The sequence below is a fragment of the Acromyrmex echinatior genome, chromosome 12 (assembly GCF_024713525.1).
Source record: "Acromyrmex echinatior isolate Ae372 chromosome 12, ASM2471352v2, whole genome shotgun sequence".
Lineage (NCBI taxonomy): Eukaryota > Metazoa > Arthropoda > Insecta > Hymenoptera > Formicidae > Acromyrmex > Acromyrmex echinatior.
The window spans coordinates 10,505,276-10,520,125 of NC_141863.1; the positions used below are offsets into that span (position 1 = coordinate 10,505,276).

General features: G+C 35.1%; 1 protein-coding gene across 3 annotated transcripts in view; it reads right to left on the bottom strand.

Moving 5' to 3' along the window:
* Window positions 1–14,850, bottom strand: part of Slip1 (SLo interacting protein 1) — a 285,185-nt gene that overhangs the window by 90,384 nt on the left and 179,951 nt on the right. For all 3 annotated transcript variants that reach the window (XM_087412039.1, XM_087412038.1, XM_087412040.1), the window contains 3 exons: window positions 2,107–2,205; window positions 1,800–1,835; window positions 338–1,708 (listed from right to left, as the gene is read on the bottom strand). In XM_087412039.1, coding sequence (XP_087268165.1) covers window positions 338–1,708; window positions 1,800–1,835; window positions 2,107–2,205 — 1,506 coding nt within the window. The remainder of the gene's footprint in view (window positions 1–337; window positions 1,709–1,799; window positions 1,836–2,106; window positions 2,206–14,850) is intronic.

The following is a 14,850-nucleotide window of genomic DNA, read 5'->3' on the forward strand; positions in this document are numbered from 1 at the left end:
CGACAAAAGTTGGAAAATCCAGATTTGCAAGCATTATTAAACGAAAATCCAACACGATCCACTTTAAAACTAGAAAATTAAATGTTGATCATATAACAATTATTTACGTGATATGTTGTTTAAATGAATCATTGTTAAGAAAAAACTCCTCAAAACTAAATCACACTCCTAATATATCCAACCTTTTTTTTCCCTCAGTAAGAGTAATGATACTTAAAGATTTTTGTATTGTATCGATTATATTTAAAACGTGTAAAATTTGAAGAAATAAAACTTTACTATTTTCAAATTTTGCTCGGAAAAAGACTCAAATCGATTATTATCAATTGGTATTTACCTTCATTTCCGACATAGTATCGTCTTCGGTGGTGTGACCGGCTCTTTCTTCTGTTATCTTGATTGCTCTGTTCCGAAGTATCCGATTCCTGACTGGCCGTCTGGCAATGTACCTCGTCCCGTCCGCTCTCCTCTTCACTTTCCATTCCATTTGCACCTCGCTTTTATCTTCTGTTGGTATCCAAGTAGTAGACGTGCATACTTGTTGACTACCAACGAACTGATATTGTGTGAGATTTGGAGCTTGAAAATTATCATACGACTTGGGTTTCTTCACACCACTTGTAAACATCTCTTTAGATGTCATGAAGTTTTTGCGATTGAGTGCTTGTTTGAATAGTTGCTGTTGAAGCATCATTGTTTGTTGTAAATTTGCCACGTTCGTGTACATAGTATCAGCTGCCATAGTGTTGATGTTCATCGACGAAGGTTCGTTGCGATCTCTGTGATGATGCGACGACGATGAGTTCTTCTTTATATTTTGAATTTTTGATGATTGTTTTGTCATTGCGAACGTTGCGGTTGGCGTCACTAGCATGGGACAATTGCAACCGATTTTCTGCTGCTGTGGCATCTTCGGCGAGCATAATACCAGTGTGCTCTTATAATGATCCTTCTCACCCTCATGCAGCTCCAAAGTTAAAGGATTACTATGACAGGATTCACCGGTGTTATAAGCGCTTGAGCTATCTTTTTCTTCGCCGGAACTGTTGCTCTTTGAGGAAGAATGCCATTTCTGATTTTGCTGACCGCTGGTCAAATAGTTCTGTACAGTTCCGTTATGTTGCGTTGTCATGGGATGATTTGTTTGTTGCGTCCAATGTTGTTGACGGTGCTCGTATGGCGATGAGTAGATTGGCTCGCTATCTGATTCTGGAATTGTTTCATAGATGTGCTCGGAATCACTCCACACGTGACTCGAGTACGCCCCAATGAGCTTCACTGATAACGGTGTTGCCTCTAGTGGACTCGATTGCTGATCACACAGAGATATATCCTCGAGTCTCTTTAAACAATCCTTCAGCGATTCCTGCATCCATTGCTTATTGCATTCTTCTGTACGATGCTCTGGCAAGGTCGCGTTCTTGCCCGCGGATTTGTGTGAGCTCTGCGATGAGCACGTGGATGATAAATTTGTAGAAAAGTTATTAACAGATTGCTGTTGTTGCGATAGCGGCAGTTGCTGCTGCTGTGGTTGTTGCTGTTGTTGCTGAGTATGAGATGGTATGGGTGGAGGCGCTTTCAAGATGCAATTGTCTACCTCACTGTTTTTAATACGTTCCTCCGTTTGTTGTTGCTGTTGCTGGATCAGTTGTTCGATCATACTATTCTGATATGCTGGTAGGTTTTGGAGCGAAAGCGATGGCGAATCCTGAAGTAAAATCATGATTCATGATAAATAGATGTCTATACCACGCGCAAACATAGGTTGCTTTTTTGTTGCTTTATGTAATTTGACTCACCTGATGATAGATGTGTCTATCATCGTATTCATCGTCCTAAAATAAGAAAAGTAAATTAATAATGTATAAAATATTTTTTGTTCCTTTTATTTATGTAAGAAAAGTGTAGTTATTTTTTGGAAGTATCATAATCAATCTATATTACACTAAAGTTAAATATTTTGCTCAAAAAGGAAACATAATGTTCTGAAATGCTTTTAAATCTCGTAAAATTTTCTTTGTATTTTCTATTTCATATTCAATATTTTTATGTTTATTAAATTTTGTGTTAAATTTAAACATTGTAATAATAAGGATGAAAACGAACTTGATATACACATCGACTGACGAGAATAGTCACTGCATTTTTCGTTTCGGCGAACAGATTCTCAGTCTGCTCCTTGTTCGCGACATCCTTGCCATTGACCTAGAATGAAAATAATAAATGTTTCTTTCACTGGACAATATAAACGTAAAAAGGATGTTCGCAAAAAGCCCGACAGTAATAATTTTTGGATATATCTTATAGTTTGGTGTTCTGTTGAAAATTTTAAGTTTTCCAATACGGCGGGTCAGCTTTCATGCCGCTAAAATCGGCAAATTAACGTTCAAATATTCTTTCGCAGTATCAATGAGTCCTGTGATAAAAATAGACATAACCAATCTTGTAGAGGAAAATGTTTCCCATAACTTGTGTTCAAATTATATTTTTGTAATTCTAATGGATAGCCAGCTGCAGCGACTCCAAGTGGAACAGTTTATTTTAAAAAAGCTATTGTATGTTCTCAGCTAACTTTCTTTAATTAATGACTATTAATTACATAATGATATTATTCATTATCGGATCTAAATTAACCGTACGTACTCAACGAACGCTTAATCGGCTTCAACTGGAGTCCGAACGGATCTCATAGGGAGTTAAAGAATGTCGACGAAACGATTAAGTTATCATTAACGACCAGATTTATTTTATTAAGAAATTATACTTTAAGGAGGAAGAATTAATCGCACGAATCTCGAACATTTCTTACCACGTGACAATGGCGCTGGCGCCTGTCGTCGAACTCGGAGTGCAGATCTTGAATTGTGACGCGAATGCTGCGTAAGGCTCGCGTACAGAAATCTTGCTAATTGGCAGACAACAGTCCACCTCGCGAAAGGAAATCTTGTCCGTCTTGACGACGGATAATGTTGCAGCGAAGCAACATCACAATCGCGATCGCGAACGCATAGTGCATCGATCACCTCACAAGCAAAATTCAGAAAAAATATGATATTATTCGCGTGGTTCGAACAAGAAAAAGTGATTAGATTCTTGTCGCATACTGATCACGCATCGATCACACTCGCGTGAATGTGCGCGGAAAGGCTGCGCGCACTCGATAAATTTCGGAGTAGGGGAGATCGGGGTCAGTTGAATATAGGGATAAGTAGAACAATTTAGGCTACATTGAAAACAAAACACGCGAGACATGCGTAAACGTGTCTGAGCACGCAGCAGCGTTAGAGTCGCTAAGTCTGCTGTAACATCTTGTTGCGAACACATCTGATATGATAGAAGTTATACCACAATTTTAAGAAATCGTATACCTAAGTAAATATTTTTATTCTTAAAGTTTTTATTTTACAATCGTATATGATTGTCTGAAATATTTGATTTCTACTTAGATAATAAATGTAATTCTTACTTAATGAAGTCCAACAGATTTTTTTTTGTTTATGTGTCTTTGTTATCGAATATTGTTACGGATGGGGATAGTAGACTAACCACAGCATGGAACTGTATGACTTATTTAGTAACGACTAGTATTTACTCAAAATTTTATTCCTTTAAAAAGATTTTCCTCAGTGGTAAATGTTATAAGTTTAGTTCCCTCATGTCCAATCTCGAAAACTAGGCTTGTTCGACGTGTTTTTGCACGAAATGAACAAATTTTGCAGAAAGAAGTATTGTTTGGTCCTGCGAAGCGAATGTTTGTGTTTAAAACATACTTTTATAAAAATTTTATTAATATGTAGTCAAAGATGTAGCTTAAAATACATTAATCTTTATTTTAATAATCTTAGTCGAATTACCCCGGTCCCAGGACTAGTTGAATCAGATGCATTAGAAAAACGCATTTTTTAAATATTAGTTATTAGTTTCCTTTTATTATTAAAATATTATTAGGTAGTCATATGTATGTAGTAACTGGTGTAGAATTCATTTTTTTTTTATAAGTCTTTTAATTTCGTCTGTAAAAATTCGAAACTGAAAAATGAGTCTATTAGCCCCAGTCTTCCCTACATCCGCGGAATAATATTATCTCGAACAGGTATTATACATAAAAATTATAATTCGTAATTAGTAAGACATTAATTATTAATTACAATCATTAATCAAATAATTATTTAATAAACTATAAACTTATTTCCACAACATTATGAGTTACAATTTTAATTAAAAAGTTGTGAATTAAGCTTGCACTGTATGCTTTAATACGTGATTAAAAAACTATTTTTTTAAAAAAAGGTAAAAAAGTGTAAATTGTACATATACATCAAACAAAAAACTGGTGTACCAAATTAAAATTTAAATTTAAATGATTTGTAATATTACGAAGTTGTATTTTCAATTCAAACAATATGAATTAACACACTACAAAATACATTATATTTAAAAAAAGTAATTTTTTAAATGTAATGTATTAAGGAAGGGGTGTCAACTGCCAATCAACTACAGATATAAATCAAATAAAAAGCATGTGTACCAAATTAAGAATTATAACTTAAATATATCTTTAAAAAAATTAAAACATAAATACATATTTTTGTATAATTGCCATCAAGTTAAAATCCCATAACAATTCTTAATTTGAGTGATACGTATCAGATATATAAAAGATTTAATATCAATAATGGGCGCTAAAATATAATCTTTAAAAATTATTACCTCATTCAATCCAAATCATATGTGAACCTTGAAAAATCTGTTGTACAAAATTAAATAATGAGATCTAGATTCCAAGTAAATTATCATCATTAATCTATAATATATACGAGTATGATGAAAATTAAGTGATACGTATTTTTGTAACATCATAAAATTGTATTTGCATCTTTATTTATTATTTATTCAATTCTAATGATGTATACCATCTATATCAAAGATATCAACGACAGGCGCCAAGTTAAATCCCAAATTAAATAAAAAATATAATTCAAATGATATTATCTTTATACAATGCATTCTAATATATCTTTATATTCTTATTGAAGAATAAAATATACGAGAGTTAATATGGTCGAATACATCTTGTTATTGAGATTGTTCATTAAATTCCAGTAAAATGAACAATTGAGGTTGATAACGGGAGTTTCAGTTGATCACGTTTCATTTGACCAACATCCCAATTGACCATGTTGCGATTGACCACGTTGTAATTGGTCACGTTGCAAATGGCAAAGTTGCATTGACCACGTGTTGCAAATATCCACATTGTATTTGATCATGCGATGCAAATAACCATGTTACGGTTGACCACGAGTTGCAAATGATCACATTGCGATTGACCACGAGTTGCAAATGACCACGAGATGCAAATGACCACGTTGCGATTGACCATGTGATGCAAATGAATATATAATAACCTAACTTTAACTTAACCATGTTGTGATCGGATTATTAATCATTACGATAGAAAAGTCTAATATCATGTATGTAAATATTTACTAATTATGGTCCTTACTCTGTTTTCTTGCCAACAGAGAAGGTATTCCACCCTCTCAGCGGCCAAAAGTGGTAGGCTCACTCTCGCTTCTTTTTAGTCGGACGTTTTCGCCAAGTATATATACTCCTGTATATATCTTCTTCCGTGTCATCTTCAGTACCGCTATCGCATTCTAATATCGCATTCGGCATAAAATGTGGCGGGAACAAAACATACTGAATATACAGATAAGAATTCTCGTCATTTTCGAAGTCCTGCATTTGCACTTCTAGCATCATGTTTGTGATGCCAGCTGCTGAATAAGCGAAATTAAAGTCTTCTCCTAGTATTCTACAAATGGAATAGATATCTATTTAAACAATAAGATTGGAAACAAGACCGTTTATGTTAAATATTATGAATTTCAGTCTTACGTTCAAAAATAAAACATTTATATCACAACACTCAGATCGATTCTGCATCTTAAATTGATGGAAATTATAAAAATAAGCGAATTTACTAGAATAATGATAATTTCATTCAACACCTAGTAAATTTGCTTTTGTAATTTTTACCTTGTTTTGAAGATACAGAATCGCCCTCAGATCGCAGCGACACGAAACACGTCACAAGCGGTATATGACTTCCGAGATTGACACTCAGACAGTTGATGCTTTCCAAACCAATTGATGCATAACTTGTTTTAATGTCAACGAACTCCTTCTTAGCCAGTTCTTCTTGAACTCTTTACAATGTAGCACATAGTAATCTTCCTTACAAAATGCGCAGCAAGTTTTCTGGTGCCCCTGCTTCTTCATTGTCGCACGGTTTGAAGCCGACTTCCCAGTCGATATCTCATTTGTTGATTCTCAGGCTTGCTCGGTTGAAGTATCTCTAAAGCGTAAATCCGCTGTTCCAGAAATTGTTGTAGTTAATCAAAGAAAGGTGGCTCAGTCACTTTGTTCCGCCAAAGTGCTCTTCCCATTTGCTGCGAGTGCTCGAAAAGTTCTGTAATCCAGGAGATGAACATATCTTCGCTGCTATGGATGGAACGGCCGATGGTTTTGAGCGATCCAGCGGTATTTTTTGCACAGAGAAACAGCTTCTGCAGCTCCATGGCTGACTTTTAAGTTTGGACAGATTGTGTAAAAAGAACGAATCAAGAGTCACGTGTTCTCATAGTTCCGCTTGAGCAACTCTCATATTAGGGTGAAATTTTCGTTCATCGCTGGAAGCTCTTTGACAATAAGTTTTAGTTCATCTTTCAAATTAGTTTTTAAATAATGCATCCTAGTAACATCAAAAAGTGATGCAGCCTGAATGATCAGTGATAAAAAGACAACAGATTACGATATGTAGGCCAATTCTCGTATCGTACCGCCTGGAGAAATTCTTTTTTTTTTTTTTCGTGGTAACATGGTCCCTGGAGTCAGGGACGATCCGCATGATGACTTGCCCTCTTCACTCTTGGAAGTTTTTTCCAATGCTGCTTCAATTTCGGCAAGAATGTTACGTTGATAAAGATACGTTTTCTATCTCACTCAAGAAGTCATTCAGGTAGTATTCATATCTATTAAGGTCATATCTATTAAGTCATCGCCATAAGTATCACGAAGATGCTCGTGCATTTGTTCGAATTTTTGTCATCGATTAGAGGACAATGGTGACGAGTATCTTCGTCAATTTAGCTGTTTTCCTGTTTTCTTCACATTTTTGTGAGAACATGCTATGCGCACTCTGACCCTTGCACCTTGCGTTGAGCTGCGATTAAGCTCCATTACAAAGCCTCCATTACAAATTTTCAATCTTGCGAACCAGAGTGATGCCGGACGAACTGATATGAGAATCACATAGCACTTTTCACTCATCATAGATCCAGCTCAAAAGACCAGAAAATGTCTCGTGAGGAGATAGAGTTGATAGAAGTTCAATGCGTTATTATGGATATATTTATTTGATACTTATTCAACAAAATTGCAATTATAGCAAAGCGGCAGAACTACGTTACGGAGGAAGTACTAATACCTTCTTTTCTGTTACACAGAACCAATAACTAAAAAAGACCGAGAGAGACTCACGTTGTCCCCTTTTTATATAATACTATGTTATTGCTAGACAGTTCGAGAAAAAACAAGATCTTTTTCGGAAGTAGTATCAAATCAAACAATCTAGCAATGGAGGAACGTTGTCGTTGTTCAAGTTTTGCGATTCCTAATTGTGATTGATTCCTTCATTATCTAAACTCGCTCTGCGCTCTGTCTAGTGGACGCAATATCGAGCGCGAGCCGCTGCAGCTATTGAATCGCACCTTACGCTCCGATAAATCGATATCGACACATCGCGTATCGCTCAATCGCGAACAATATTTAAAAATAATTAAGAAAATTATGATATTTTTCTAATAAGTATAATACACAGTGTGACAAATATGTTCCCGGACAGGGCCTGAAAATCATAATTGAAACAACAATATGCATATTTTTTGGTTTTATTATTCAAAATATTCTCCTCTGGCTTCAATACACTTGTTACAGCGATTCAATAGTGATTCAAATGCATGTTCTAGCTCAGTTTGCGGAATTGCCTCTAGTGCCTGTGTAGAAACTGATTGGATGGTCGGAATGTCATCAAAAAAGCGTCCTTTCAATTTCAATTTCAATTTTGGGAATAATGAGAAGTCGCAGGGGGCCAAATCAGGTGAATACGGTGGATGGTTTAACACAGAGACACGATTTCGAGCCAAACATTGACGGACAATTAATGAAGTGTGACTCGGTGCATTATCATGCAACAAAGACCAATTTTCTGGATCACGATATTCGGGGCGAATAGGATGAATTCTGCCCATCAATCGCTTTAAAACTTCGAGATAATATGCACCAGTAATTGTTTGGCCAGTTGGAACAAACTCTTTGTGGATAATACCTTTGCTATCAAAGAATGTGATGAGCATTGTCTTGATTTTTGATGGAACTTTTCATAGTTTTTTTGCTTGTGGTGAATTTTTTGACTTCCATTCCGCACTTTGACGCTTAGTTTATGGATCATATTGAAAGCACCATGTTTCATCACCCGTAACAATTGATTTTAGGAAGTTTGGATTATTTTCTGCGGCTGCAACGATGTCTCTGGAATAATTGATTCTCGCTGATTTTTGATCGCTTCTTAAGGAGATGTCGGAGTGTCCTGTTTTATCATTAAATTTTAAAACCGCCTTTCTCGTAACTGTGTTTATGGATTGAAAAATCCTTCTCCACAATTAAAGTATCGACAACAACGCAAGTCGCCAGCTACATTTGAATACGAAAAACGAAAGAAAATTAAAGACTTACAGTTTTGTTATCGACTTCTGTAGTCAACACATTACATATGTGTTGCATATAAGAGTTTCAGATCTTGCACGTTCATGAAAAGTAGCAAGCAAATTGCGGAAAACCTAAACGAACAATCCTATGCTTTTAGAAACGCGGTAGGAGTTTTAGTATAAGAGAAAGGCGTGTACAAAAATTTCGTTTGTATATTACGAATGAAATTGACGTGTAGCCATGAAACTGAGCAATATTTTAGTTCCGCGATATTCCGACAGCAGCGCTGTCATGAAAAGTGCGTCGCTGAACCATAGAAATGATCTGAATTATCGACCTACTCAGGCCCATATCAATAAACGTGCCCTGGTCAAAGTTTTTTCTTTTGAGAGGAAAAATAATAAAATAAATATGATATTAGTTATTTCAATTTTGTTGAAATAATTTCTTCCTAAACAAGAAACATATCATATTATTTACATGAATACAAATGAAGATAATTATTTTAATTACACTGTTCTGTCTTTTACATACATTTTATATAGTAAATTATTGATGCATATATATAAAATAACATTATATATATATATATATATATATGTGTGTATATGTATGTACGTATGTTGTATGTGTGTATATATATACAGGGTGCGTCACCAAAATCCGGACAAATTTCAATTCAAATTTTCCGCTATACTGTGCCTCCGCCAGAGATTGTTATTGGCGTCCAAGAAAGCCTGATGCTTCTAGTAAACAGTCATATTCTCAAAATGGCCGCGATGTTGAAACCAAGTGCGGAGTATAATCGGAGAACCGGGATCATCGAAGACCTTCGCGCCGGGCGCTCAGCAACGGAAATAATTCGGTTCTTTGGATACCCGAGATCTACTGTTTATGACGTTGTGGCAATATATAGCGGCTTTAGAACAGTCCAACGAAGGTTCCAGTATGCCAGCGAGGAAGAGTCACTCGAAAGAACGCACCGCGAGGATCCTTGCAGTCGTTGAAAGGGCTCAAACGCTGATTTCGGATGACCCAAGGCAATCGTTGCGAAAATTAGCATCGATTGTTGGTGTAAGCGAGCAACAATGCGTCGAATTGCCGAGGAGGACCTTCGATACAAATCGTACACATTAAAGAGGCTCTCCGAGGCTGCCATGACAAGAAATTGTTCGATTTGTCCGGATTTTGGTGACGCACCCTGTATATATATATATATATATATATATAAAATATATAATAGCATAAATACACACGCGTGTGCGTATGTATGCGTGTGCGCGCGCGCGCGCGCGTGTGTATGCGTGTACATATATACAACACATGTTTAAACTTTATTTACTGAATTATTTACACATGCATATATCAAGGTTCGGAACGTGATGTGTTTCGGTTGAGCTTTCTTTCGGATGTCGGAACGACAAGCGACAATCTCGTAGCAGACGTAGCATATAAATGAAATTTTCGAATACACTTTGCTCTTATATTAAAGCTCGTAACTCGTTTCTGCAAGCATAGTATTGTTTTTTGAGGTTTTCTGTAAATCGCCAGCTACTTATGCAAGGTCTGAAATTATTGTATACAGCACATTTTTGACTCGACTCGGATGTCGAGTCTTAATAAGAAGCGCCATTCCTCCTATCGGTCGCGCGCAAACGAAGTAGTATTGCTATTCAACTATAGAAATGGATTGAACCATTGTAAATAAACCAGCAATATATTATCAGCCGGAAACGCCATAATAATATATTTTTGTATATATAGAAATATATATTAGGATTGTTTAGAGAAGGAATCGTGCGTCCTTGCTGTATCGACGATGATGCCAGAATCGATAGAAATCACATTCTTGAATTGCAGAACGAATTATTGAAACAGAAGTACGACAGAGTGAGACAGAGAAAAAACAAAAAAGGATAGAAACTCCGATTGTAATCGGTGAGACTCCGCATGCCGAGCTGGGCTCGTCGAACGAAATAGCGAGTCTATCCTTCAGAGTCTCTCTCTCTCTCTCTCTCTCTCTCTCTCTCTCTCTCTCTCTCTCTCTCCTTTCCCTCTATCTCTCCCTCTCTCTCCCTCTCCCTCCCCCCTCCTCTACTCTCTCTTTCCTCTCTTCTCCTCTCCTCTCCTCTCTTCTCCTCTCCTCTCCTCTCCTCTCCTCTCCTTTCCTCTCCTCCCCCCCCCATCTCTTTACGGTCGCTTGTTTCTAGCGACCGAAAATGCTTTCTGGAAAATTTCGGCCGCTCAATGTGTATAATTAAGAGGAGAAGGAACATTATAGATAACATATAAGTTTTAATAAATTATGCTAATCCTATATCCCTCCAATTTATGTATAATAAAAAATAATTTCAAAACACGATAATTTACGGGATATTGATATTTCTATGATTTTCCATGAGCCTTATATACCACGTTCATAGAAATGATTTGCAAAACCTCGGCGTCTCACGCGTAAGATGCGAGATCTGAATGTTAGAGATCTCATGATCAATTCCTTTTTTTTTTCATAATTTTTTTTTTTAAATAAGTGACATTGTTAACAAACATATATTACAGGCTAAATATATTTTTATTTAATTATTGAAATTATATGTGTATTTCTAAACGTTTTAATTTACCTTTAGAAAAAATCCAAAAAAAATCATGTTTCTGTAATAATGTTACGTCGATCAGTACTTTCGGTGAAATGTTTTTTTTATAATTATCATCCGAAAGAAAATTCTGATAATCAATCAAATCGCAAAAGTGCGATTAATATAATTATAAGGATGATTAATATAATTATAAGAATGTCAATATAATTTTATAATTAACAAATCAAAAAACCTTTATATATAACATACAAATAATTTTTTATTTATCTATTAAAGTGATTCGGTATTCTTCCTATAGTTATTGGAATACATGTTAAATTTTGGGTCGACTTTTGAAGCATCGCCTTCTTTCCCCCCGCCGCCGCCGCTCAATGCTCGACGGCTGAGCTGCACTGGATCGCGGGCGGATGTGTATCTCAGGAGCGTTGCACTAAGAAATATGCTCCGTACCTTCTAGCAAATTATCAATCCTTTACTTTCCTTAGTCTTCTGTGATGTCTTCTTTATTCAACATGCCTTCTTTATTCACATGTTGAATAAAGAAGACATCACGGAATTATTGAAGTTGAGTCATTCCAGTTTAAAATTACGCATCTAGTTCTGTATCAACTCTTATTAGTCTTAAATTGATATTATCAGTATTCTATATTAAAAGATATTACATTTTGTGGCACATAAGCGTGGTCAGTAGCTCTTTGAAAGAAAACCGAATGTATCAATGTAATGTATAAAAATAATAAAGTAAATATTTTAAAAGTACATAATATTTAATAAAATGTATATACTTATTAATTTGATGTTCAATCACTATTATTAAGAAAATAACAATTATGTAAGAAGAAAAATATTTTTATGATAATTTTCATGCTAAATTGTTGTCATGATAATTTTCATGTTGGAAGGTATGATAGCAGCATGTTTCTTATACTGTGACGCTCCTGAGATGCAAGTCCGCGCGCGATCCAGCGGTTCAGCCGTCGACTGTTGAGCGGTTGTAAAGGAAAAATAGGCAGCACTTCAGAAATTGGCTCGAAATGTGTAACTAGTTCTGAGCACACTAAAGTACACATATAATTTATATAATTTTATAAAAATATGTTTGGAGTAATATGTTCATTAATAACGTTATTTGTTTAAAAAAAAAATTAAGAAAAAAAGGAAAAAGTAGGATTGAACATAGAATCCTCAACATTCTGATCTCGCACCTAACGCCCGAGACCACGCTGAGTTTTTGCAGACCGCCTCTATGAACGTGGTACATAAAATACACGGAAAATCGTAAACTATCTCTCTTAACTATCACATTTTGAAATCATTTTTGCTATTATATATTAATGAGAAAGGTATATGATTAACTCTTTCACTAATATCGTGTGAGCCTCGTGGTAAAGAAATCGGGCCAAACATAAGTATCATTGATGAGGGCCAAACATAAACAATATGTTCCAGACTGTTAATTATGGCACGCGCCATCGTAACTTAAATCGTAGGGCAAAGGATTAATATAATTTAATAAAAATTATGTATTGTCTAGAATGTCTCTTTCCTCCTTACGATACACGTCAAGCGGCCGAGATCGAGAAAATATTTTCGGTCGTTAGAAACAAGCGATCACACAGAGAAGGACAGAGACAGACTCATTGTTTTGCTAGCGGGCCCAGTTCGGCGTGTCCGCGCGGAGACTCACCGATTACAATCGGAGCTTCTATCCGTTTGTTTTTTCTCTGTCTCGCTCTATCGAAATAACAGAAATTGAAAGAATTTTAAATCACGAACACGGTTGCCAGTTCTCCGTTTTTTTTTTTGACAGATTTCGGTTTCTTGGACTAATATTCAATACTCCAGCAGATGTGAAAATCTCCAATTTTTGTCGTCTTTTTGTGAATTAAAATTCTTTCATTTTCTTTTTATTAAATTATTTTAACCATATATCTTTCTCATTAACGTAGCAAAAATGCAAATGCAAAAATGATTTCGAAACGTAAACATTGATGAGATATACAATAGTTTACGACTTTCCGTGCACTATATGTATCGCGTTCGTCGAGGTGATCTGCAAGAACTCAATGTGGTCTCGGGCGTTGAGTGCAAGATCAATATTGGAGATCTTATGTTCGATTCTGCTTTTTCCTTTTTTAATTTTTATTTAATAAATAACGTTATTAATAAACATATTACTCCAAATAGATATACTTTTTATAAAATTTCAGAAATTATATACGTGTACTTCAATGTGCTCGAAATTAGTTGCGCATTTCCGATTTCTGAAATGCTGCCTACTTTTCCTTCACAACCGCTCGACGCTTGACGGCCGAACCGTGGACGTGTATCTCAAGAGTGTCATAGTATAAGAAACATGCTGCGACCATACCTTCCAGCAAATTGTCATGAAAATATTTTCCTTCCTACATAATATTATATTTTCTTAATAATGGTGATTGAACATCATATTAATAACTTAATGCATTTTACTAAATGTAATGTACTTTTAAAATATTATTTTATTATTTTTATGATACATTCAGTTTCAAAGAGTTACTGATCACGTTTTTGTGCCACAGACTGTATAATAATATAAAATTTTACTTTACCGCATCATTACATCTGGTCATCTATTTGTATTTTTTTTTAAATATTAAATATTAAATATTAAATTGGAATAAACCTGGAGAATACTTAAATGACGTATCAATAATAGAACTTCAAAGATAATAGAGAAGTTTTTTTACAATAACGTGGATTTAGATACGGTGAACGCCTTTTCTTAATTAGTCGCTAAGGAAAAGATAATGTGATCATGATATCGATTATGTATCTTTTTTCTTAGAGTGATAAATAAAAATTTTTTGTATGTATGTGTGTTGTATGTGTGTGTGTGTGTGTGTGTGTGTGTGTATATATATATATATATATATATATATATATATATGCATACATATTTTGCGTGACGCTGTATATGTAGAAAACAACGGCGTTATACGAGTCAATCAACTGTAATCAGTATGACCCGCGTTCACAGTATCATTGCCGCACAACAGTACTGTCAATGTAGTGTAGTGTAGTAGTGTTCTACACACAACCATATATATATATATATGTGTGTGTGTGTGTGTGTGTGTGTGTGTATGTGTATGTATATATGTGTGTATATGTGTATATATATATATATATATATTTATATAGTATTTTTTGTCCACAAAATAGAAAAAATAGTAGCAGAATATTGTCTGCCTTTGATAAGAGAACGTTATGGGTGCTTTATAACAAGCGACTCAGTACAATACAGTCCAATATCTCATCCTTGTATTATCGAACAAGATTGTAATGATGCACCGTGTCGCACTGTGTCTCTTGTTGGAAGGCACTCTAGAAGGCCAAAATTGGTTATTGTGATGTGTGTTTCTCGTTGGCACCCTATAAAGCCAGAATGAGAAAGATTAGCATCTTTATGTTATTTGTGAAAATATCACTTTTATTTATC